The following is a 25,743-nucleotide window of genomic DNA, read 5'->3' as shown; positions in this document are numbered from 1 at the left end:
TACTAATTGTTCTATAATACTGCATATTGTTGCTAGATCTATACAGGTTCTACCTCTACTTTTATTCTTCTATTAATTATATTTAATTACTATTACCTACCTTTCTTATGCTGTTTAAAAATGTGTTATATTTCCTTTTTGTAGAAATCATTGTTAGTATTCCATTCACCTGTCTGTTCTTTCTTCCAAATCCCAGAGTTCATGTAATTGGTGTGTGATTAACTTCATTGTGCTTTCCACAATTTTCTTCGCATGTCACTGCTTCCTGCACTTTTACAATTTCCTAATTATTTTATATTTTCATTTCTTCTTGTTGGTTTACCTTTATCTGTCTCCAACATATTTCTATATTTCCATCAGTTTTCTGATTTATTCGCTCTCCTGGTTCCCTTCCTCTTTCAATAATTCTTGATCATTTTTCTTGCACCTTGTAATATGTATTATCAGTATCAGTGAGTTTTCCATCTAAATTTCTAATTGGCCTCTAAAATTCTTGTTTGCTAGCAACTTATTCTATCTTTTATACAGTTCTCATATATTGCTACTGTTTTTTCTGCTGGTTTCATTATATCTGTGTGTCATAACTCCTATTGATTGAAATTTTTATATTGCTTATGGTGCAACATAATGTCTACTTTATTTATGAAAACTAAATATAACGTTTTGCAGTTTACTTTATTTTTCACTTTACATTTAGTTTTGTGCCATATTATATAAAATTGCAATAATTTAGGTATAAATACTAAAAAAATAAATTAGGCATATTGATAAACTTATGAACTAAAAAGCTATTTTTTAATATAAACAAGAACCTGGAAAATTTTTACTTATCAGTCTACATACAACACCTTTAAAATCTAGTAAACTTTCATCTTGAAGTTGTTGCACGAATTCCTGAAAATAAAAATGTTTAATTAATATTTTTCCTCAAATCCATCCATATTCATGGAGGAGTTTTGGGGATTAGAACTCTCTTGGCATGTAATACCGTATGTTCTTTTCACGCAAAAATAAGATAATATCTATATTCACAAATGTTAAAAGCTTTACAGTGTGTAAGACGAAAGCTTGTGTAGGACACCCACTTTAATAATTTTACAAATTGTACTCAACTATCAATTCTACTATTTTTTGTATGAAAATCCAGTGTAATTCAATGAGAATCCTAATTAGAAAATATCACATTTTAAATATCTAACCAAGTAGCTACTTTCCAGATAATTTTAACAGTATATTTTTTTAATATTTACGGTTTGAGCTAGAAATAATTTACAATTAGCAGTCACACAATACTTACTCCATTGTATAACACTGTAGGAATAAATTTCGGCAATATTCTGACAGTGTCATCCTCAGCCCTTAATTGGTGTATGGTTCCCTCATTTGTATTGTAACATTTCATTACGTCATTTATATCTAGTCCAGACTGCATTGCACACTGAAAAGAAAATTATAAATATGTAATCCAGGCATTGCGTCAACAAAAGAAACTTTAGGAATGTGAAAGCATATGCAACTATATAGGGCGTCACGTAAGTACATAAATATAATTCAGAAAGTGATTACTTGGACTTGGCCTTGAAGTTTGTAGGAACCTTTGTGCTAAATGATTTATTTTACGAGTTACAAGGCGTTAAAATTTTAACTAATTAATGGCAAAACTTTACTAAATGCATAACCAATTACATCAATCACAGGCTGAGACAATATAGTATGCACTGCCTTTAAGTACCTTATCATTTCGACGCCACTGACTATTTTGGAAATTGGATGGATACATTTGATTCCTAATAATTGTATTCCAACCAAGAAAAAATATCAGTTTATTAAGAAAATAAGTTATTTTCGAGTTATTAATGTTATTATGGATATAACTAATATTAGCTCAAAGTTGAATAAATCAACAGAAGTTGAAATATCATATCAACTAAATATATTCTACAGAAAAGTAAAACAGTTTTCAGAAAAATTAAAAAATTTGAAATTGTTGCATATTCAGATGCTTGAAATTTATTATAGAACATTTTATATTACCATTCTCTGGGTATAATGACGTGGTATCGAAACATTTCCTTTTGTTCTTTCCAATTTCATTCTCATCCAGCAAAGCCATAATTTTTCCAAGATCTTTTAATTTCATCAAAACTCTTTTTATAAATAAAAAAATATATAATTCCTGGATTATCATCATAAGTTGGCCGATAAACAAATTAATCTAGTAAAACAATGGCACTTTGTACCTTAGAACAAACAATGGCACTTACACCTTGTCACATCTATGATCTCAATGATTTATATGTTACTCCTTTGTTACTTAGCATACATTTCTGGTTGTACAAATTGATGTTATTTTAATTTTTTTTGAGTAATTTCCATACAAAATTCTAAATTTCCCCAAATCGTCAATGACTTTTAATGATGACAATTTGAAATCGTATTTATAACAAATAATTTTGGTGGACTCTTTAACCAATTGATGAAAATCAAATATGGTGCAAACATTGACCATGTCCAATAATTAATTTGCTTTCCTAATACGTATTTGTTTTTATAAAAAAATGTACCTACTAAATTATTTCAGTTTTTTTTAACTGTAGTTACCTTTAGGGAGAAATGTTTGTAAAAGAAATGGAAAGAAATAAAGATAATTTAGAAGACCTGGTAAGTGAAGATTTTTTGTTTTTAAAATTACAGTAATTACAGGAAATCCTTGAGTTTCGCAGATCATCAATACGGAACCTTGAAGAATAATTGCTTTTCTGTTAAATATGGACAACTAAGTAGGAATGTCCTGAAGTTTGTTCCGATTTAAATCTTAAGGTCGAAGTTAATTGCAACATACTTTACATACGTTTAGAATTAAATCAAATAATACCTAACATGTATTCTGTCTATTGGCATCAGAAATATATAAACCAAGTAGTACTGTAGTTTTGATTTGATTTTAAATGGACCATATTTTCTTAGGTGGGCCGATGAATTCTTTTTCCATTCATATTTTTTTAAATTTTTTAAAAAATGATCTACAAAGACTTAGCGAATAACAATAACTTTATGTTATGACGCTGACGATTTTCAAGGGTAACGGAGAGTGACAAGGAAAAAGCAGATTGAAAGAGATACTTTCAAGTATATCTTTCTTGTTTATGAAATATTTAACATTTTATTTGATTTCAATGAAATATATTTATCTACTTAGGTTAGGATCGTATTCGCTTGTTTTTAATTCTGTTTTCAAAGGCGACAAATTAATCATTGAAATTTACGTTACAATTATTCTATATAAACGGAATTTGCAGTATTTTTTTTAAATATAAAATAGTCACACGTAAATATACGTATATCTCCTGATCTGAACATTCTAGTTTACAATAAGGTATCATGGGTTATAATTTTAATGGCGTGTAAACTTTCTGTTTTATTTAAGAGTCCTAAAGATGTCTCAGTAAAGAAACGAAACGTCGACATTAAGAAAATTTGTGGTTTCTTAAAATCTTAATTATTAAAAACGTTATAGAAAGATAATTAAGTTTACCAATTGACCAAATTCTTCTGGATTATGTTTGCCTCTCTTGAAAATAGTCATGAAACAATTTACATAGTCCACTTGTAGAGTCTGATCGGATATCCTTTCCAAAGCGCAAGACATGATTCGATTTCCTTTACATTCCTGAGGACCATGTTGACAAATAAATTGAGTGCCATCTTCCAAACTCTGAATAAATAAATAAATAAACAAATAACTATACAAGGTGTCAGGAAAATAGCTCGTAATATTTTACCAGTGCATTGTACTACAATAAAAATAAGAGAAAATGATTTCCCGAAAATTTAGATATCTCGGAAACTGTTTAAGATAAAACAATGAATTGGAAACTGTATACCATTATTAGGTTTTCTTTCTAATTGTAAAAAAATAATTTTAATTAGTGGTATTTCAAAATGGAAGGATTCTGGTTCATTTTTTGTTATTGCTGTTTGGTCTAAATTTTAGACTCTAATACCTCTGCAATAAAAAGGTGTTCTTATATCAGTATCTTTTGAAGTAAAATTGCCTTAAAAATTATGTTAGTGCCAGAAAAATGCTTGTTCTTAATTATTGTAAACTATTCGAATTGATGAAAAGGGATATCGATTAGTTAAATTTTTTTAACGAAAATTGTTTGAAAATTGAATAATATTTGTATAATATAATGGAATTGTAAAAAGAATAATTAAAAATTTAATAACAAAGAAATGTTAAGAAAATTAGTCAAACATGAACACAGAAAGAAAACAATGTTTGATCAGTAGGACTTAATTGTATTTTTCATTTTCGAACTGTAAATAAAAAGCTGTATTCATAAATTGTTATATTTTAATAACATACATTTTCAAAAATCGTTTCTGAAAGTTTTTGTACTTTCTCTTAAATAAAAAAAGAAAAAATGAAATTTTGAATCTACAATGTTAAAAGTGTTAAAAATTGCACTGGATTAAAACGAATTGTTTTCTGCTTAACTAATGATTATTTCTATTTTTACCGTTTTTTTTAAATTATAAACCTAAATCAAATAAATTTAATGAAAGCTTTCCTAAAATTAAAAAATTTGAATTAGCTCTTTAAAATAAACTAAAAATACACGATTTAATTATAAAATACATGTTTTTATAAACTATATTTAGTGGAAAATATTAATTAAAAACAGAAATAGTAAGATCTCTCCAGCCTGGCTACTTCTGGGTGTTGTTTTTTTTTCAAAAATGATATGATAGAGCAACAAGAATATTTCCCTTGAAAGATTATATTATTTATTTCAATATGTCATGTAAGTATTCTTCATATCATTGCAATTTTTTATTTACGTTATTGATTATTAGTTGTTTACTAGAAATTCCTGATATAATTCAATGCTAGTAAAGGCTTGTAGCACATAGAGTGTAAAAAAAATCACTTGGATAATTTCAGTAATATTTTTACTAAAAATGTAAAATTGAATAGATACCTATTCTAAATATCAGTGATCTCCATTTATAGACAATATAGGGTTTATTTACCTGAATATTAAACAACTTTTGATATTCAAATCAGAAACCAGTTGTAATAATTACAGACTTGAATGAAACATGCTGGTTAAAAACACCTAGAATAATTAATTTAAATTTAGATAATGCATAAAAATTGATAAGGAATGTTAGCAATGGTAAAAGAATGTAGTTGTAAGTATAATTAAAAATCAAACAAACCGAATATGATAAAAAATATAGTTGTGTGGATTACCAACTTTTATTATAAACATATTTTCCCAGTTTTTTAAAATATTTATAATAATAATTTTATTAAGTTAGGTAAGTGACAGCTAAGGAGAACATGCAATTGTATTTGAACGTTCAGTTAAAGTAAATTTAAGTCTTACTTACTGCACTTTTACCGAAAGGCACTAATTTTAAATTCACGTACGGCGCCAATTCTTTCAAATGAGGATGTAATTGTTCCCTAATGAACCTCAAACTGTCTGGACAGAGAGATTCGAATAATATTTCAACGTTTAACTGAAAACAAAAAATTATAATAATTTTCAATAAGTCTTATATCACATTATTTTAAACACTATCCCTAACCACTACATACCTTGCTTTCCAGATAGACTTCTCTAAAAAACAAAAGTAACGGCAGCACATGTGTTACCTTCATAACTGCGATACTGTGTTCTGGCTTGAAGATGAAGACGCTAGTCTTGCAGAAAAACTTGTGTATACTGACCTTAACTTTCACTTTCGCAGTGAATTATCCTATTAGATCATGTTTAGTTATATATATTCAGAAAGTAGATGGTAATACCGAGTATAGTTCAAAAGTCATGGATACACGTAGTAATTTTTTATTTAAATTTTTGAAAATTACTTTTTCAGGCCGTCGTCCTCTGTTCGAAATAAAATATACTCGGTGTCTCTTCCACCAGTGACGTACATAGATCCAAGAAAAGCGACGTTTAGTAGGAATTAAAAAATTAATAACACTAACATTTTTAGCACCCACAAAAACTTAACTGTACCACTTTTGGAAAAGATACCACGAAAATTGATTTTAAATAACTATTTTTGACGCTCCACATCTTGAAAATAAAATTAATTAATAAGATTCTGTGGTTCATAGAAAGAAATTCTCATATTTTACCAAAAATAAAACCTCGTATTCTTTGGTGAATTTTAAGGGAGTATTTCCTATACCCTGTATCTTTTTAACGGAGCTTCCTAGATAAAAACTTTATAGGGAAGACCCCTTAAAATTCACCAAAGAATACGAGGTTTCATTTTTGGTCACCATTTCTGAATCACCCTCTGTATATTTAGTTCAAATATTGCAAGCCAAATTTGAACCACATCCTCTAAACTTACGACTTTGAAATTTTGCATGCTTGCTCAGTTCTGATGACAATACACTAAAATGAGATTTTTTTTAAACTTCATATGTACCTATGTATGTTTAGTTCAAATGTGTAGTCAGAATTGTCTCCTCCTGAGGGCACTTCTCAATGATTAGTAGCAGAGGCGTGATTGAAATGGATAGATTGAGAAATATTTCTAACTACAACAACATTATGGGTTTTATGAACTCCTTGGATTATTTTTTCTTTTTAGTGCATTTTATTAAAAGCTTCTTTTCAAGATATTTTTTTTACTTTTCATTTATTTTTAAAAGAAATTATCTTTGGCCTACTGCATATCCAAACTTCGAAGACAAAAGACATTTGACTTATGATCCATAGGAAAAAATCGTCTTATTTCTTTGATGTTTTATCAGCTTTTACATTTACGGTACGTTATTTTGAAACGCCCTTATTTTTTATTGTGCCTATAATCTTACTAGAAACTACTAAATTTTCATTAATAATAATTCCTCTTTATATATTGTGTATGTTTTACATAGCTTTATTGGATACTACAAAAATAATGTATTATTTACGATAAGGGTATTTACGAGTGCTTCTCATACAGATATATTATTAACTGTTACATTTTTACAACACAATTCGTAGAAAATCATTTCACAATTCGTCCCTAAACTTAATTTCGGTAATTTAATGATGAAATCAAGAGAAATTAAATCGTTTATCATTTTTGGCACGCCTTTTCGTTGGAAATGTTTAATTTTAACATTGATAAATATGTGAGATTAGGCAAGTGTTTCCCGGAATAGAGAGATAATGCGTGTTTAACTACTGTGCTCTGATTTTAAGATGTAGTTGTGGCGTAGACAGTATGTCCACACAGATAAATATAAAAATAATGATACTTTTGAATGTGTTATTTCCAATGTCGAAGAAAATGATATAGCCATTTTCATTTTCTTTCTCGGACAGGTCTAGGTTTGTTTTATTGTGTTTGTAAACACATCGTTACTTATATATTCCCACAAAATATAATATTGTAGTGATAAGTTATGTCTACGAAAGAAGTTCTATAACTAGGAATCACATCTGGCTGTGTTAAAACACCCGAGAAGGGACCCATAAGTTTTTCTTTCTAGCATTGATAACAGTCGTTCCTTATTTTTCCACATATTTCAGCCTACTGAACTTCACTCGTACAAGAAATAATTTCAAAAATCATAAAATGCATGATTTTTTCCTTATATTATTAAATACATTTCTCACCATCAGAACAGTTACTGTTTATACTTAGCACATACGTCGGTTAGCTGATAAGATGATATTCGGCCATCTTGACTGACTGGCACTTGTCCTGTAATAAACAACAACCATTTGCTTTATGGATAAGATAAGCTCATGGAAATTAAATTACTGACAGCAAAATGTCTATCGAGGGAAACCATTTTCCTCACAATATCTTAGCTCAGGAATAAGTTCCGACGGTAAGAATCACCTAGGATCATTTGTGAAACAAAAACGAATTTTAGTTTCAACGGTCTCGCAAACAGAGACACCACATCCTCCGACGGCAAAATACTGTCATGAAAACGTTTTTTTTAACGCAGAGGCAAACGTCTTCCGACGTAGAACATACATGTCCCACGTACATATGAATTTCGACGGTTCGCTAACTTAGAAATAACTCACCCTCCAATGGCAGAATATGGACCATGAAAACGTCAGTCTTGTCGGTTTCTTAATACGGAGATAACACATCTTCCGACGGTAAAACATGATACGAGAAAACCTTTGTTACACCGGCAATTTCCCATGGTGAGTAATGAATAGAAATTTTCTTCAACTGAGGTGCTTAGAGGTGTTAACACCCAAATGGTTAGGTGACTACACACCTGAAGGTTCTTCTTTTTCTTAATATATTCCTCAGCGTCTATGATTTTCCCGAATCGAAGAGTCCATTTGCTCCATGCTGGTTATTACCGAGAAGCTGCGAGATTTTGAAAGGTTTTTTTTCCATTTAGGAACCAATTTTCTACTATGCTCGGTACCAACTACAGGTGACCAGCACTCTGCTCGTCTACTGAAATAAGTGGGCTCGATGGGCATCAAAATTATTCAACATCATAAGTCTACACAGCTTACATTCTGTCTCTAATCTTAATTCCCAAGGCCGTTACATCAACCACATCGTTAGATAGCGTAGTAAACTAAATAGTCTACATGATCAGCAGGAGTGCCAGTATTGCTGTGAGCAGATCAATATCCACCAATATTCTGATTTGTTGTCAGGTGTGGAATTTCTAATTGATCAGACCTGTCGAGACAAACCGAAACGGACGCAATACCGCCTGGTGAATTCCAGCAAGATCCTACCAACTTTTGATGATTTCAACATCGTTTATTGTAAATTAGTCCCAGAGATTATCTCATTTGATCGTTAACACCACACGTCTGACAAGTACCTAATCATTCAATCAGTCAGAGAGCCATACAATTTCACTCAAACCTGTGACTTCTTCGGGAAATCTACTCATTTAAGGTTCCAATTTTTCCTGAATTTAATCCTTAGAACATCTGCAGTCCCATCTAACACATCTCTTCACGCTCAATGGATGCAAAGTTGTAGTATATTTTTAATTGTAATTTGTAACATCATATTGTACAACAATGCAAATGCAATTCCATTTGCGTTGTAAGATTTGTTTATATATCAAAGTGCATCAATCCCCCAGTTTCTTCTAATAAAGGCTATTGGCTTTTTTTTTCTCAAGAAATCCATTAATTTTTATGAAAATTTTACTAGAATTGGATGTTCACTACCTTTTCAGATATTCCCATAAAAAAGTAATGCGGTAAAAAATTTGACTCGTATTTTTTATTTTTGCAAATTATCGCAATTAAAAAAAATGTAAAAGTGAAAGGAATTTGGTGAATAGCTGAGATTATGTCTTAATTGCGCTGTCTGTTGGTAGGAAGCTCAACTAGAATCTTATATCGTTCCCCTTTATTTACTAATAAAGAGACAGAGAGAAGTTACACAATTAAGAAGTTTTCTGTAATAACATGTCTAGCACCTTACAGGTCCATAACAACAGCGTACGATTCGAATAAAAATAAAAGATTTTTTTTAAGTCAAATAAAAATGTTTTAGTAGTAAAATTGCTTGTACTGTCTGTATTAGTTTTCATTGTAGAATTGTATTCAGTCAGAAAACATTACACATTTTTTTAAAGCAAACATCCCAATGTATTCGCTTTTATTATTTTATGATAGTTTATATCATGTTGTATATTACTTTATTTTTATTTACAAATATGTGAAATTTTTGTTATCGTTATAATCAAAGAACCATTCATATTTTCTCAGACACACTATCTTATCACTTTTAACCTTAGATGATTACGCTGAATTCTAAAAAAAATGCACGGAAGTGAAATGTCTCAATATGAATTACAAGACCTACTTTTTTAAAATACACCCTTCAATTCGAAGAATTAACCAGGATGTCCCAGATTTGTCCAAAATTTGAATCGGATGCATAACTTGACAAAGGCTCATCTAAAGGTTTTTTTTGAAAACTCATATTTTTCTCCTGTATTTTATATGAAAATATTTACCAGCTTCCAATTCAGTTAAAATTTTTTACTAGCTTAAATAGTAAATATTAGCACTAATTAGTCCCCATTTCTGTGCTTCTGTATATTTACCATTAACTCAACTAAGAGTTTCTAGTAACACTAATTAGTTCCTGATTCTGGATATTTTACTACTAGTCCAATTGCGGTCTCGATTTACTCCAGTGGTGGGTAATAGTAATTAAAAAAAGCATGTTATCCTAAAAATTAAAAAGTTTTCGAACTAAATTATTAAACTGAATAGGAATATAATTTATTAAAGCCAATTATATAAATTATTTGTGTTTAAAACTTAAAAACATATAAACTAATGTTTGCAATTTGATATCCTCGAAGAGGAGGCTCAAAACTACTTTTTCTGTTATAATTTTCAAAAGAGTATCGAGTTGAAATTTTCAGGACCTTTTAACGGTGCTCTATCATTAAATTTAGTAGTGAAATTAAATAAAAGATCCCTCTTTGCAGTTAGTAAGAAGAAACAGATTTAATTTTAACACGACTCCTCCCAATTTCGACTTTTTGGAAGAATAGTCTACACAAAATAAATTTTCATTGTTTTACTCATGAAAAAAGTATTAACGGGGCAGATAGTCGAACAACAATACTCGAGTTCCTCTCCTGTTTTTTTTTTTTGATAAATTTGACACATGATCGATTATGTCAGTCAGTTTTTTCTCTTACCTATAATATATGGAAAGGTGGCAAGTCCAGGAGGATTTCCAAAATAATTGACCGTGTGGAATTGACTGCTTTGGTTGTCGCCAGACATCTTTGTCTTTTTAACCCCAAGATTTTAGATTTGACTTTGAAGACTTATTCACTTAATATTGTTCATATCTTGTGGTATCATTTATGGGAAATATTTCTGATTGTAGTTTATAAGAGTATTTCAGATATGCAAAGTTGAGATCTTAAAATATCGCAATTGCCTTAGTCCGAATTCTATTAAGAGAGAGACAACTATTTCATCGTATTGATACTTTATCGTTAGTTTTCTTAAAATCGCGTTTGTTATTAGCATAAATCATAAATGTTAATATCTTAATCAAAATGAGAGAAATTTGGAACATGAACTGTTTTTTTAATTCTGAGAACTTTTATTAATGCTGCTACTGATTATTTTCTACGAAATACAAATTTTGTAAAGTGTAAAGTGTGCAAAATGTAAAGAACCGAAATATTTGGGACATCTAGAGATTGTAGACCATAGAGTTGATATCTGTCATAGAACTCACATGAAACTGACTATAGTAGAATGCAGATACTGCCCTTACTCAATAGTAGTCATGTTTCATGACTGTTACAGTCAGTGCGGTTTTTGTTCTAGTTTAACTAATTGCTAAAAATAATAAATGGAGATTCAAGTACGATTTTTAATGTTGTTGTGTTTACTACCAGACGTCACAAATAGATAAAGTTATGGTTTTTATCACTGCTGCCTTTGGGAAACCCACAGTGTGATGCATTTCGTTTAGTTACGGAAAGACGGTCGTGTCGTGGAACTGAAATAAATTTATTACGAAACAACATGTTTTCGGAAACTGAGGACCTAACCTCGGCATTAGACTTAGATGTAAGTAGTTATTTACTTTAAATATTGATATTCAACAATGTTTTGATAAATTTTAGCAAATTGTATTATCTATTAGATTTAGTACAAGATATATCAAAATATAGATTCAACTGCAAATTAAACATTGTTTTCATAAGAAACATTTTGTTTACGATAGCAACATGTTATAGAAACATTTTTTATATATATAAATCACAAAATTCTGAATAAATTATGTATATATGTTTCAGATCCGTACCCCTTTTTGCTATATAATACAATTTTGGTAAATGCCTTCGTTTATTAAAAAAGTATTGTAAATGACATACATACAAAACTTGAATTATAAAAGAATAAAATAATATTTGAATTCACGAAAGAACTATTTTACTAATGTTAAAAGATGTCAAATTAATTTATTATAATTAGAGAAGCTGCATAACATAAAGAAATGAAATTACAGTAGATTTGTATCTACTACAGATCTTAGTAATGGTAGTCTAGTATTCAATCATGTATAACAAAAAAAATGAACCAATTTTCACACAATTCTTCGTTATGGTACAATTTCTTGTTGCTTCTGTTATTACTATTAGAGCAAAAGGACTCTTGATTGTACCAAGAGTACTGACGTTAAACTTTGTTAACAATATAGCGATTATATAATGTCATACTTACTGGTCGAAAGCTTGTATAAAAATCGAATTTCAGAATTTCGAGTATTTCAGAAAATTTGAAACGCTATTTCGTACTCATTTTCATTTACCGTTTGCTTTACACATAATAGAAAATTCTACCGACGGATAAAATAAGAACATTGTTATTTACTTAGTTATATTATTCAGTCACTACCTTTTCTCAAATTTTCTTCTGCATAATACGAATAAGTATATCTATAAATAAATAACATTATTAAATTCTCAATTATTTACACTTTCTGTCCCTCCTCCAAATATCTTTAAACATGGCTTCACACGATTATGAAATATTTCACCACGTTGTTTCTTTCTTTTGTTTTATATCAATTTTAGGATTATTAAACAAATCTGCATATAACCAATAAAAAGTAGCTTTAGGTATTAGATGTGCTTTATCCAAAAAAATTGCTTGTAAAAAGTAAAAAAAAACATAGATAAATATAACTTCATGTAAAATATTAATGACGTTCAGTTTTTGAAGTTATTTTTCAGTACGAATTTTAGGTTTATTAAAATTTGAAAATTTTTGGGAAAGTTCTATGATAGAAGCGTAATTTCAAGATGGCGGGGTTACAGTTGCATATAATTTGGTTTATGTAAAAACAAAAATATCTTTATAGATTATTTTCTTTAATAGAGTTTAAAATATTACTAAGAATGTATGCGTTGTTTATAAGACATCCATCAATAAGTTTTGACATAGGCCCACTTTGAGAAAAGTCACTTATTTTATACACCGTAAGAGTTTAATTAAAAGCCTTTTTTCTCTAAAACAGTCCACATTAGGAAGTTCTAACGAGAGTACATTATTTTTAGAAAATAAAATTGTACATTAGAAATTGGAGCCCGAATGGTAAAAAACCTAACCTTAAAAAAATTAGAACTTAAAATGTAATAGAGATGTAGCATAACTAGCGCCCTCTATGAAATATTCAAAAAATAATTAGATCAGCGTATTTGGTATCCTTAAAAACCCCTGAATACCAAAGTTCATAAAAATATTTCGCACCGTTTGAACATTTTCGTAAAAATTCTATTTAAAAAATTGTATTTTGTCGCTCTGTATCTCGAAAACAAGAGGAAATAGACAATAAGACAGAAAATTCTTATTTTTTGTCGTAATATCACCCCCTGTATTTACGGGAGGTCTTTCTGAAACAGCCTGTATAAAGCTGTAGCTGCTATAATAAAGTGATAGAAGGTACCTAGTATAAAATTATTATTCTATATTATAGAACCAATTAAGTATTCTTAATTATTTCAAAATAATCATCATTTAAAAACAAACAGCATTAATACATACGGACGTAATAAGAAAATTCACACAGTCTCAAGATTGGAAATACCTAGGTCAAGTTAATCCAGACCTCTGCAGAAATCGGTTTCTAATACATAATTATTAATAAAATGTACAAATCACAGTCGTGAATGTTGTTTTAATAAGGATTTATGACTTGTCCTCCAACTTTTTTCGAATTAAGCAGCTTTTAGAGCTTCGTAAAATAAGGTTTTGCTGCTTGGGTTCTTCGGACCATTTATTATCATCTAGTCAAGAATATAGATGTTCAATCTAGGTATGGTAATGGATTGTCAGTACAATAAATGGTAAATATTTCAGACTTAAATTTTTCGTTCTCATTTCGCTAATACAAGTTACGAATACTAATACAAATATACTAATTAAATATTATGTCAAAATTGACACTTGAAACATGGAAATCGGCAAAATGTCAACTTAGTTGAGTCTTCCTTACTAGTTGCTTGTATACCAAAGCAATTGTTAAATGCTGAATTCTGAAAATATGGGTGTTATGATGGTATTAGATGGCGAATCTTATTTTTTTTTCGTTATTTTGAAAACAAAAGCAGAAAAAATAACTGGATAATTATATTTTATATAAAGGGAAGTTTCTAGAAGGATGTACGGTGTAAATCTTTTTCAAGGCAAATAAAAAAGACAATAGAAAGCAAAAAAGATCACTCTTCACAAAAGTGAGAGGTTCCTTTTTTAGATGAGAGTGCATTAGTAGCCTTTTATGGAATAAAGAAAAGAACTAATCTATCATCCAGTTCTCCAGAATTTGAAGCATTTATTGTAATTTTTTTTGTACAATTATTCACGACCATGATAACTAAAGCTGACTAATTTAGTATAAAGTAAAACATGGGGGTCTGCAATAATATAGCAATTTTTTTAAAGGTATTTTTCCCGTGTATAAGAGGCTGGCTATTTCTGGATTACATTGCAGGGAACAGTGCGTAAAGAAAGAAAATTGACGGTTGTCAAACAAAATAGTGAATATCTGCGATTGTTACTGCATTGTTTACTTTTTCTATACTGTGTTGGCGCAACTGGAGTCTGTTCTTCTAAATACCCGGCAACAATGCGACGCTTAAATTTCTTTATCAAGTCTGGGGTTCAGAAAATTCACGAGTGATTGTTGAGAAACAAATGCCTCCACAACGTGTCACTGTTTGGCGCGGATTTTGGACTGGATGGATCATCGGACCATTTTTCTTCGAAAATGCAGCCGACCAGGCTACAGTTAATGGTGTTGGCTATCGAGACATGATAATCCAATTTTTGTGGCTAAATTGCAAGATATGGATGTAGACGACATGTGGTTTCAACAAGACAATGCCTCATACTAAACAGTCCGCGAAAGAATTCAATTACTGCATGAGTATTTCCTGATCGTGTAATTCCCCGTTTTGATGATTGGCCGCCCACATCATGTAATTTAACGCCGTTGAACTGTTTTCTTTGCGGGTATTTGAGGTCTACGGTTTATGCCAGCAAGCCCACGGCCACCAAAATGTACAATTTTTAATTAAAAACCTGTTTTTTTTTAATTACAATTACTTCTTATGTGAATTTTGGAACACTTTTTGTTAAGAGCCTACAGACGAACGTTTATGTACGCGCATTCAAAAATGTGTATAAAAAACGCGCATTAGCTCCGCCTACAGACGCGCCTACAAAATCCGCAGTTTTGCTTACTATTTTTGAACGATGTCGAAGGAAGTGGTTGATTTAGCATTGGCAGCAGTGGCGTGCACTAATGTGCTCAAAATGAGAATAAAAAAAAGAAAACAATCCCGTTGCATGTGGTGTAAATAGTGACTTCTACAACGACAAAGGTTTTCTCACATCAACCTATTAGAAGAACTAACATTAGAACCAGATGATTGGCCCAATTGTCTTAGGATGGAATATACTTATTTGCAACTGCTGAACGTGGTTGCTCCACTGATACGTCAAGATACAATAATGAGACCAGCAATAAGTATTTGCGAACGATTAACTGCAACATTCAGATATTTAGCGACGGGACGAAATTATCAAGCCTTGAAATTTACCACACCAGTATCTGCGCAAACCTTATGTGAAATAATTCCCGAAACATATTCTTCAGATTTTACTTGCCATAGATAGGGCAGTTCCCTGTACATTTCAATAAATTCCTGCAGGAATTCAAGGGGCAATCATTTTACAAAACAAGAAACTTGCAAAGCAAATGAACAAAAACTTACAAGTTTACCTGAACGTTACTGATGTACGACGCACAATTTAGAAAATTTCTGTCGTAGACAGAAATCATGAGCGTCATTCCTTAGGACTGTGCATCCAAAAACGTGACGTTATTGTGCAAAGACACTAACGTTTTTATAGGTATGCACGTTTTGAGTGCGCGCATAAACGTTCGTCTGTTGGCCCCTATTTGCAGAGAATATTACTTCAACTTTATTTTTGACTGTTATATTTTACTTTTTCATGGAACAGCTATTACTTAGCTTTTTGATTAATTCTAACAAGAAACTGTAACTCGCACACTATAACTCTATCTCTCTCGCACACAATCAGACAAAAACCAAAAAATTAAAATGGTTATCCTGATGACGAAAAATGAAACAATTAAATTATTCAAATAAGAATAATGTCTAAAAGTTCTTTAGGAATATGGGCAAATTTATTTTGGAGGACAAATGCCGTCAATGAACACTGTAAAAAATATTATTAAAAACCTTAGGTGCCCAGGAAACAGCCCTGATCTTAGTCCTTTAGACATATTTTTGTTGGGACACTTCAACAAAATATATTATTAAAGACCTCAAGATTTACAAGTATTGAAAGAAAAAATACAGGACGAATTATTTGATTTTAATGTTACTTCGTTTTTAAGTATTCTCCTTAGGTTGTTGTAAAGGTTAGTTATACAAATCATATTTCAATAAGCATCAATTTAATTTTTTTTAATGATTTTTGTACTTTAAACATATACTTTATGCCGGCAAATTTTGATGTCAAAAGAAATAAAGGAAAAGTCGTACATTTGTATTTAAAGTTTTTTTCTATCGTTAATTATTAAACCTATAAGTGGATGTCAAAATACAAACAAATATCCTGTACCTACATTCCGCGACGTACTAATAACCCATCTTGTATATTAATTAATTTCTCATCAAATATTAAAAAATTATATTTCAAGATGTTTAATATATTATTACGAATTTTGTTTGTTTGGAAATATATTTTCTGCAGTATTTCAATATTAAAAAATGAAAATAGTTGCTAATTAACCAAATTATAATTACATAATCGCTGCAGAATATCCGATCGTCTAAGTTGACTACCTACATAGGTACCAATTCGTTCATTCTTTAAAACATTTTCAGCAATACTTGCATTTAATTAAATACAGTAAAGCAAAAAACAGGCATTGATAAAAAGGTGTACAAAATATATCCGTTAGTACACGTGACAACATTGCCAAACCGTTGTTTATATGTTGCTGGGATACACGTAGGAATGCGAGCCAGTAGCGGTCTGGGACGATAGCTATTTTGTCTGTGGAAATACATATAATTTTAAATAGGTACATACCCTTGTTTATGTTCTAAGCAATCTTATTTCTTTCAGATTCTTGATGAATTCTTCAATTTTAATGGTAAGAACATTTTACTTCTAATTCTTAAAACGGTTAACTACATTTTTAAACGAAAAAAACGTTGTCGTGAAAATCCACATATAGTTTCTAGCTGTTTTACATTGACAATTTATTCATCAATAAATTGACGAAGTTCTTCATCAATTAATTCACGAATTGATTGGTAAACAGTGTGGTTTTACACTGCTACAGACTTTGTCAAGTATTTTGACGTATGAATCAGTTCTACCAATGAATCAAAGAAGCAAATAAATTTCAAAAATGTCACCTTTCCACTCATAATTGTAGTGATACAATAGGGGTACCGTACTGACACATATTATATAAATATTAGTTTTTGTAAGTAACAAATCAGTAAAAACAATGCAAAACTAGCCCGACGCCACACAATTATTTACATATTCCAATAACATAACCTCATTACTGATCTGAGGCTGGAAATCTGTTGGGTTGGTACTTCCGAACTTCACGAAGAAATTGACGAAAATTAGAACATGCTCTAATTCGTCAAGAACTTGATGAATACATTGATGAAGTTATTTGACAGCTGATTTGGTGCATTACACTTGTCCGATTTCTTGATGAAGCGACTTCATCAATTAATTGATCAATAAATTGTCAATGTAAAACAGCTTTAATTGATATGAAAATTTGACGTTTACATTGTGATTACTGATTAGTTTTACAACGTCTAAATTATTACCAACAAATTGTAGATTTTCACAAACTTTCAAAAAATATTGTATGGAAGTTTAATTAATACAATTATTTCCTGTAGGAACAATTGTGTGAATTTTTATGACAGTGTTTCCTGAGTGTATAAAAATGGCCACTTGAAAACTACTAACGACTAATGAAATTTCTGTTGAAACAGTAGCTAGGTACCTACAGCCAAAACGACATTCTCAGTTTGTGAAGTAAGATGCTTTTCTTGCTATCGCAAACGTAAACGTAACATTTTTGAGACTTTCACGGACTATTTTGGTATAGCAGGTTGCACGACCAGGTTCAAAACGTTTGGCCACTAATTAAGGAAAGAGAGTATTTGTGTGGCCACCAAAAACCAATTGCTTACTTCGGGTCCACACAGACGCGATCGTTAACTAACCACGATCGCTAATCAAAGTTAGCGAACGTTGTTTGCGTACAAAATTATTTCGATATGTAAGGCCTTAAAATCGAGACCTAAAATATTGTCTCTAAAACAGATCTTTGTACAAACCACTGTGGCAGCTTAGTAGTTTATGACTTTAATACAACGATATTTAAATTAAAATTTAAAGAGAATATAACCTAAGTCTGAGTAAAAAATTACTCAATAATAGTTAAATTTAAATCATAGAGAAAAAGTCAATTCTAAATTGGTTTTATATACTCAGAATAGAGTCAAAAGTGACCAAATTGATAGTTAGCAGTAATTCGGATTTGAATAAAACTCACGCATTTCTGATGCAATAGTTTCACTCAGTTGTACCATTGTATAAGTAAATTTACATATATAATGGTTGTACTCATATTAATAGAGTGAAAATTTCACTCAATAATGGACAAAATGGGTGTGGACAGAAATTGATACATTATTGAGTAATTTGAGTGAAATTTTTTTACAGTGAATTTTTTTCTTCGATAAGTTCCAAATGAAAAAGACTTCAGCAAGTTACTCATCATTAAATTCAGTAACTTTGCGGTAACTTGCCGTCTTAAAATAATCGAGATCCCAATGGTACCATATTTCAGCAAAGGAAATAAATGCTAATGACTTACAAATTAAACGAAAAGGGGGATAAAGATATGTCTTTTAATCTTTCTAGATTACATATAATATGCATATAATAAAACATTTGATTCTAAAATAAGCACAAATACTTTTAAATGTATATAGCTATTGAACATTGTAGCTATTAGCACAAAATATAGCAGAGTGAAGTAGCCAAATATGAAATATTAATTTATTTTTATTGAAGAAAAATAGAGAAAGACATTTTTAACATATCAATTTTATTGTTATTATTAATCCACGTTTGTAGGAATTCTTGTAATGAAATGTAGAATCTGTCCTTAAACGTATCATTAAATATACCGTATGCGCCTAAAGTATGGAATAAATTCAGTAAAAACGAAACAAATTTTTTTGGGAAAAATCCTCGAACAGGTCGACTTTTAATTAAAAAAAAATACATATTTTAGCATACAAAGCGATTTTCAACCGTCACTTGTTTTCGAGTAATGACGTCATCGACATTTTTTTTTAAATAGCAACCCCCTATTATTTTTCTTGATTCTGAAAGATCGTTTCATTATCGATCCCATAGTATTAAAATGTTGCCATCTTACATAGGAAAGTTTTCGAGTAAATGACGATTGAATGTTAGAAAACGTAAATTTTATTCATTAAAAAAATAACAATTCCTATGTCAAGCAAATACAATTCATTAAGTTTTCTACCTAAATTAAGTGTTCGAATTGCCACCCACCGACTTCTTGACAATACGCAAGTCTGTGTAGAAATTCTTCTTGCACATTATGAATTATTTCTGGGGTAACTCTGTGTATTTCATCTATAATACAATTTTGGAGTTCTTCTAAATTATGTGGTCTATTAACGTACACTTTGGACTTTAAGTAGCCCCATAAGAAATAGTCCAGGGGTGTAAGATCTGGGGATCTCGCGGGCCATTCTATCGGTCCTCGTCTGCCGATCCACCTCCTAGGAAAACAATTGTCCAGAAAATCTCGAACAGGGCGCGCATAGTGCGGAGGTGCACCGTCTTGCTGAAACCATATGGTGTCATCAGGAATATCAGGGTCATTATCGTTAGGAAAAATTACTGCAAGCGCTGGAACAAGGTCATTTTGTAAAAACTCTAAATATCTTTCTCTTGCAAGGGTGCCTTCAAAGAAGAAAGGCCCTACTATTCTGTTGTCAACTATTCCAGCCCACACATTTAATTTCTGTGGGTGTTGGTTATGTGTCGCTGCCATCCAATGAGGATTTTCCCGACTCCAATACCTGCAAGTTTGACGGTTTACTGTACCATTGAGACAAAACGTGGGTCTGAAAAAACTATTTGCCGGTGTAAATCTCTATTTACTTGACACAAATCCATCATATTTTTACAAAAGTGTAAGGGGCGGTCGGGATTGTCTTCATTGAGTTCCTGCACAAGTTGAATTTTGGAGGGATGATATTTTTCCTGCCTCAGGATACGTAGCACTGTGGTCTGCCTAATTTCATTGTTTAAGGTGGCCGAGAAATGGTGAAATTTCTGGCATTTTTAGGTACTAAAATCTTGAAAAGTAAAACGTGTAGAACAAAAGTAAGCACAAAAATAAAGTCCTTGATGTTTTGTTTATTCATTGTTACCATTTAAATTTACCCAAATAAAATAATAACTAAAAAAAAGCGTTTGTAAAACATGCGTTTTCTGTTATCCTAACCCCACATTTTAAGAATTATTTTCACGTACTTATAAATAAAAGTAAACAATTTTATATGTAGGACTAAGCAAGTAAATGTTATAAGAATATTTACATGTGGAATTATATATAAAAAAGTTAGTATTTTCGTAGATTTCAGTACCTAAAACCTTGATGGTTTGATCGTTTTTTGCACCTGTTTATTCGTTTTACTGCGGCGTCTTTGAAAATACTCAGGTGGCATGACATAACATTCCTATTATTTGATAAGCTTTAGATTATTCAGTTATTAAATGTTTGAAATTATTTGTCTTTGCGGAAAACACTATTTAAAGAATATGGATTATCTACCATACTTTTCAAAATGTTCTGTTTGTGATCTTCACTAACGCTTGGATGTCTAGGTTTTGGAATATCTACAACATTGCCAGTTTCTCTAAATTTAGATTCTATCTTACTGGCTGATACGGCGATCTGGATGTTTTTCATTAAATAAATCGCAAACTTCCTGCTGCGTTTTTAGTCTTATCCCCGCATCCGAAAAGAATTAAAATTTCAATTCTTTGTGTGACAGTTAAATGTGCCATAATACTTTAAATTCAACAATAATTTTTATATCGCTTACAAAACTTAGAAAGTCGGTATGACAGTGACTCTTTGTAAAGATTTACACCTACGTGATCCATAAAAAACTTCAGGCATTTCGGAAAACTAAATTTGATAACGTTTTTGCTTTATTTTAATTAATTTGGGCTTTCTAACATTCATTCGCCATTTACTCGAAAACTTTCCTATGTAAGATGGTAAGATTTTGATACTGTCGGATCGACAATGAATCGATCTTTCAGAATCAAGAAAAAAATAGGGGTTGCTATTTAAAAAAAATGACGATGACGTCATTCCTCGAAAACAAATGACGGTTGAAAATCGACTTTTATGCTCAAATATGTAAATTAAAAATCGATCTGTGCGAGATTTGTTTCGTTTTTACTGAATTTATTCCATACTTTAGGTGCGTACGGTATATCAACAAATCGATGTCCACTTTTTAAATTTCTTTTGTTATTTCTTTATTTTTGTATTTGAAAAATAGTTATTTCACAGAATCGTCAAATCAATTGGAATGTACACCGACTTGGAAACATACTCCCATGGTTCGGTGGACTGCCGAAGATGTTTTGGATTTCATAAAAACTGAAATTATTTTCGGATTCCTTGAATCTTGCAATCTAGAGAGATTTAGATGCATCTCTGGAAATATATTTATAAATCTGCAGGAAGAATACTGTCAGATTTTAGCAGATTCTAAACCACTGGGTACGATTATCTTTGAAGCAAAGGAAAATTATATAAGAAGAAATCCGTTTAGTGAGTATTTCAGTGATTTAGTTTTCTTTCTCTTTCGTCTTCATCTTCTGATCACCTTTATGAATGTATAAGGAAATATAATCAGCCTATTTACTGCTTATTGGTTTTTCTTCATACTGAATAAAAATACTAAGCTCGAGTTGACTATGCAAGGCAATGTGTTGTAGCCGCATGCATTTAATTCAATGCTAGGTGCGTTGTTACGGCCGCCTACTCAGAATCATTTTAGAATTGTAAAAGTTACTTTATACAAAAAATTGATTTCATGTGTTTTGACTTTATTCCTTACTACCCGTTTATTGCTATTGTTTGAAGATTAGATTAGATATGTACTATTTGCTTTGTTAATTATATTTTCATTAATTACATTTCTGGAAATAATAGGAGGGTAACGCCTACCATAATGCTGCGCCAAATTACAACGAATTGTTAATACCTGCTCCCTAAATGAAGTATCTGCATTTATCTACGCAACAATTTTATGACCTTGTTTCGATGTTTTATGAATGATTCGTATGCAAATGAAGATAATGCGAAATTTGTTTGAACGAAAATGAAATACTCATCGTAGGTACAGCTAACTTTGTATTGTTTCTAAGGTACCTAACATATTTATTTTAGAATTTACTTATTTAGATTTATGATTTGTTTGTTGAGCTTTAACGTAATTATACTTTCTATGAAAATGTGTTTCCTTTTTGAGAGGAAAAGTTCTAAGCACAAGAAGTAGAAATAAGCACTAATCGTCAAAATTAACGCCAAAAAAGAAAGAATCGTTTTGCACTAAGCTACGCACAGAAAATTGCTATTGTATTTCTAGTGACAGAGATTAGATCGTTATTTCTTTAAATCATTGTTAACTATATGATTAATATACATATAATATGTATAATAATCAATTGAAAAAAATGGAACTACAGAGTCCAAATTTTGTGTGCTATGAAATAGGGGTACCTTAGAATTGTTAGATATTTGAACAAATTGAACTGCAGAAACAATAAATTAATAAATATTTCTATCGCAACTTTTATTAAGTCGAAAAGGTAATTTTTATATTCCATTTTTTAGAGAAAGTCCAAGAGATTATAATTTTAACACCCATAACATTTATAGGAAAGTAGGTAGCAGGGAGTTATTATTTACTTATTTTATCATTGTGGATACAGAAATAATTTATATAAATTTTGTACATACTACTGGGTTCGGTAAAGTTATATTCTTAAATGTAGTATCGCAGTAATAGGAGTTATGGTAGATGATGTCTCAAAGGCCCACTCAAGTATTAGATTGGTTCGATATCGGTGTTCACCTGTTGGTTCGAAACCCGCTACAGCAGATCCGTGTCAAGGATTTGTTCATCAGAGGATTGTAGAATAATCCAAATGGCTGCGGGTATACTATTTGCAAAAAAGTAAGAAAGAGAGAAAGGAATTTATATTTACAAAAATTATAACAAAGTTTGAGGAATAGATTGTAACATAAAAAAATATTTCATTTCATTTATTTAACATATCTGCAGTGTATACTGGGTGTAAGAAATTTGGATGCCATTACTTCAGCATGAGGTAGAGTAATCATAAATGAACAAAAAAGTTGTATATTACGGGGGCGTAAGATTAACAGTTTTGGTTGGTTCTGATTCCGAAGATCAGAACTGGAAACTGAATAACGAATTATGACTACTAAACTTTTATGTATAGGTAAGCCTAGAATTGGGAAAATTTTTTTTAATTATTTAACTTCACAATTTGGAACCCTATTTTAATATTAACGGGAAGGCAGATGATATCAAGAGGTATCTGGTTTCTCAATTATTTACGACTGCGTAAATAAATAAAAATGATTCAAAATGTATTTTTTTAATTTGACATTACATATTTATTTTCTTACTGTTGCAATCTTTATTTTAGAGGAGGAGGATTATTGCATCGCCGTAAATAAGGAGTATCCTCGGGAATCTGATGTATACGGTAGGTAAAATAATTCATTTACTGAATGAAATACAATGTAATTGAAACTTAGTAAATAGTTTTTATTATACAGATATTTTTGAAGAAAAATCATCTAAGCGAGTGGGAAGACCGAAATCGGAATGCAGACGAAAAAGAAAAGGTAAACGGATGCACTGATTTTTGATTATTGTTATTTTGATATATTCGGTAAACTTTAAACAAAGCATGGCTTACATTTGTGATACGTATAAAGACATTTTGATAATCAGCAGATGATGGTTTATAGTCTTTTGAAGGAATGGTGTAGACAAAATTTAATTTTTTTTTTAATTTTTTTATTTTTTCTGTTTTAAAATATTAACTTGGGGGAGGGTGGGATGGAAGAATGGGTAGTTGGGGTAGTTCAATGGAGGAATTGTATCTATTTATTTCAGAGAGGTCTGAAAAACTTTGGGAATTTTTGCTTCATTTGCTACACGACAAAAAGACGGAACTCATAAAATGGGAAAACTACGAGGAGGGCACTTTTAAGTTTGTTAAAAGTGACACCGTCGCACGCCTATGGGGTAGCAGGAATCACAATAAGACGATGAATTATGAAAAATTTACTAGGGCGATGCGGTAGGTTTCTATTATATTAAGACCAAGACAAATACATTTTGCAGGTTTATTATTGCTATTTTTTATTTGCTTTAGGTATCACTATAAGAATAAAGTCCTACTACCTGTACCAGGAAAGAGATTGGTATACAAGTTTGGACCTCATGCTAAGGGGTGGCAGAGTAGTTTCTCATTTTCTTGAAAAAATATTAACAAATTAAGAAATACTCTGATATTATCTAGTTTTGTATTGTATTTAATTTAAAACAGTATGTTATGTAAGCATATTTCAGTGCTATATTTTTAGTATTGTATAATGATATAATTATTGTTAAATAAATTTACAAGAAAGACTTTGAATTGATTTTTTCCGTCATCAAAGATGTACAATACAGTTTAATCAATCCTACAGTAAAATTTCATAAGAATTTTTTAAATCGGATTTTGGATAGTATTTACGTAACAAGTCTACATGAATTTCTCCAAAAAGCAAATTGTAGACGTTGGTGGAACCAACAGATTTTATTCTTTGGCAGTACTTTTTTACAAAACACAAAGTTAAAGACAGTTGAAACTTTTCTGAAAATGAAGACAAAAAAAAACGTTGTATTAATGTGATTAAATTAAACTTAGGTTAAAATTAGACTAATTTTTGTTCAAAATTAATGGAGGACATTCAAAATCATAGTAAAGGTAAGTAAGTATTAAAAATTTATTTTAAAGGTGTTAAATTAATTCAAATTAATAGAATTTTTCAAAAAAGTCCTTTCAAACGAAGTGAAAAAATTTTTTTTTGATGCCAAAAATATACGTCTGCAAAAGATATCTACTCTCTTAGACAAGATTATTAATTGATGGAATTCGATCAATATATTTGGAAAAAATCTTTATATAGTTTTTTAGGTTCATTGTACTTGTCGGTACTGCCTTAGAAATTATTACCCTCTAAATAAGCAAGGACGGCTTCAGGATATTGAGACAATCAATACGTTTGAATTCGGGTCGTGTACATATGCTGGCCAGAGATTTCTGCTCTGGTTACTGAACTGCGAGATATCAGGGTAGACGTTCGATCATCTGCGAGGTGGCTTCGCGAATTCCCGGACACTGCTGTTTTGTTTAGATTCTGACTTTGACAGCATAGGTGCTACGTCTTCTGCTTTTAAGATTTGAAAATTGAGTGAAATTAGAAATGCACGTT

At 30.6% G+C, this 25,743-nt stretch overlaps 2 protein-coding genes across 2 annotated transcripts; one reads left to right on the top strand and one right to left on the bottom strand.

Moving 5' to 3' along the window:
* Positions 1-707: 707 nt before the first annotated feature.
* LOC108917414 (GILT-like protein 1) lies at positions 708-5,747 on the bottom strand. Its single transcript, XM_018723976.1, has 5 exons — positions 5,612-5,747; positions 5,401-5,532; positions 3,536-3,715; positions 1,298-1,438; positions 708-894 (listed from the first exon to the last, which is right to left on the bottom strand). Exons 1-5 carry the CDS (start codon positions 5,672-5,674, stop codon positions 796-798), a joined length of 615 nt encoding a protein of 204 aa, XP_018579492.1. The 5' UTR covers positions 5,675-5,747; the 3' UTR covers positions 708-795.
* Positions 5,748-11,245: 5,498 nt separating this feature from the next.
* On the top strand, positions 11,246-24,895 carry LOC108917378 (ETS-related transcription factor Elf-3). Its single transcript, XM_018723936.2, has 7 exons — positions 11,246-11,579; positions 17,178-17,205; positions 21,727-21,990; positions 23,901-23,960; positions 24,034-24,102; positions 24,377-24,563; positions 24,639-24,895. The coding sequence occupies exons 1-7, from the start codon at positions 11,535-11,537 to the stop codon at positions 24,742-24,744; spliced, it is 759 nt and encodes a 252-aa protein (XP_018579452.1). The 5' UTR covers positions 11,246-11,534; the 3' UTR covers positions 24,745-24,895.
* The last annotated feature ends 848 nt before the right edge of the window (positions 24,896-25,743 follow it).

The sequence above is a fragment of the Anoplophora glabripennis genome, unplaced genomic scaffold (genome assembly GCF_000390285.2).
Source record: "Anoplophora glabripennis isolate ALB-LARVAE unplaced genomic scaffold, Agla_2.0 scaffold4, whole genome shotgun sequence".
Taxonomy (NCBI): Eukaryota; Metazoa; Arthropoda; class Insecta; order Coleoptera; family Cerambycidae; genus Anoplophora; species Anoplophora glabripennis.
Note: the sequence above shows the minus strand (reverse complement) of the source record. Positions and strands in the feature narration are given on the sequence as shown.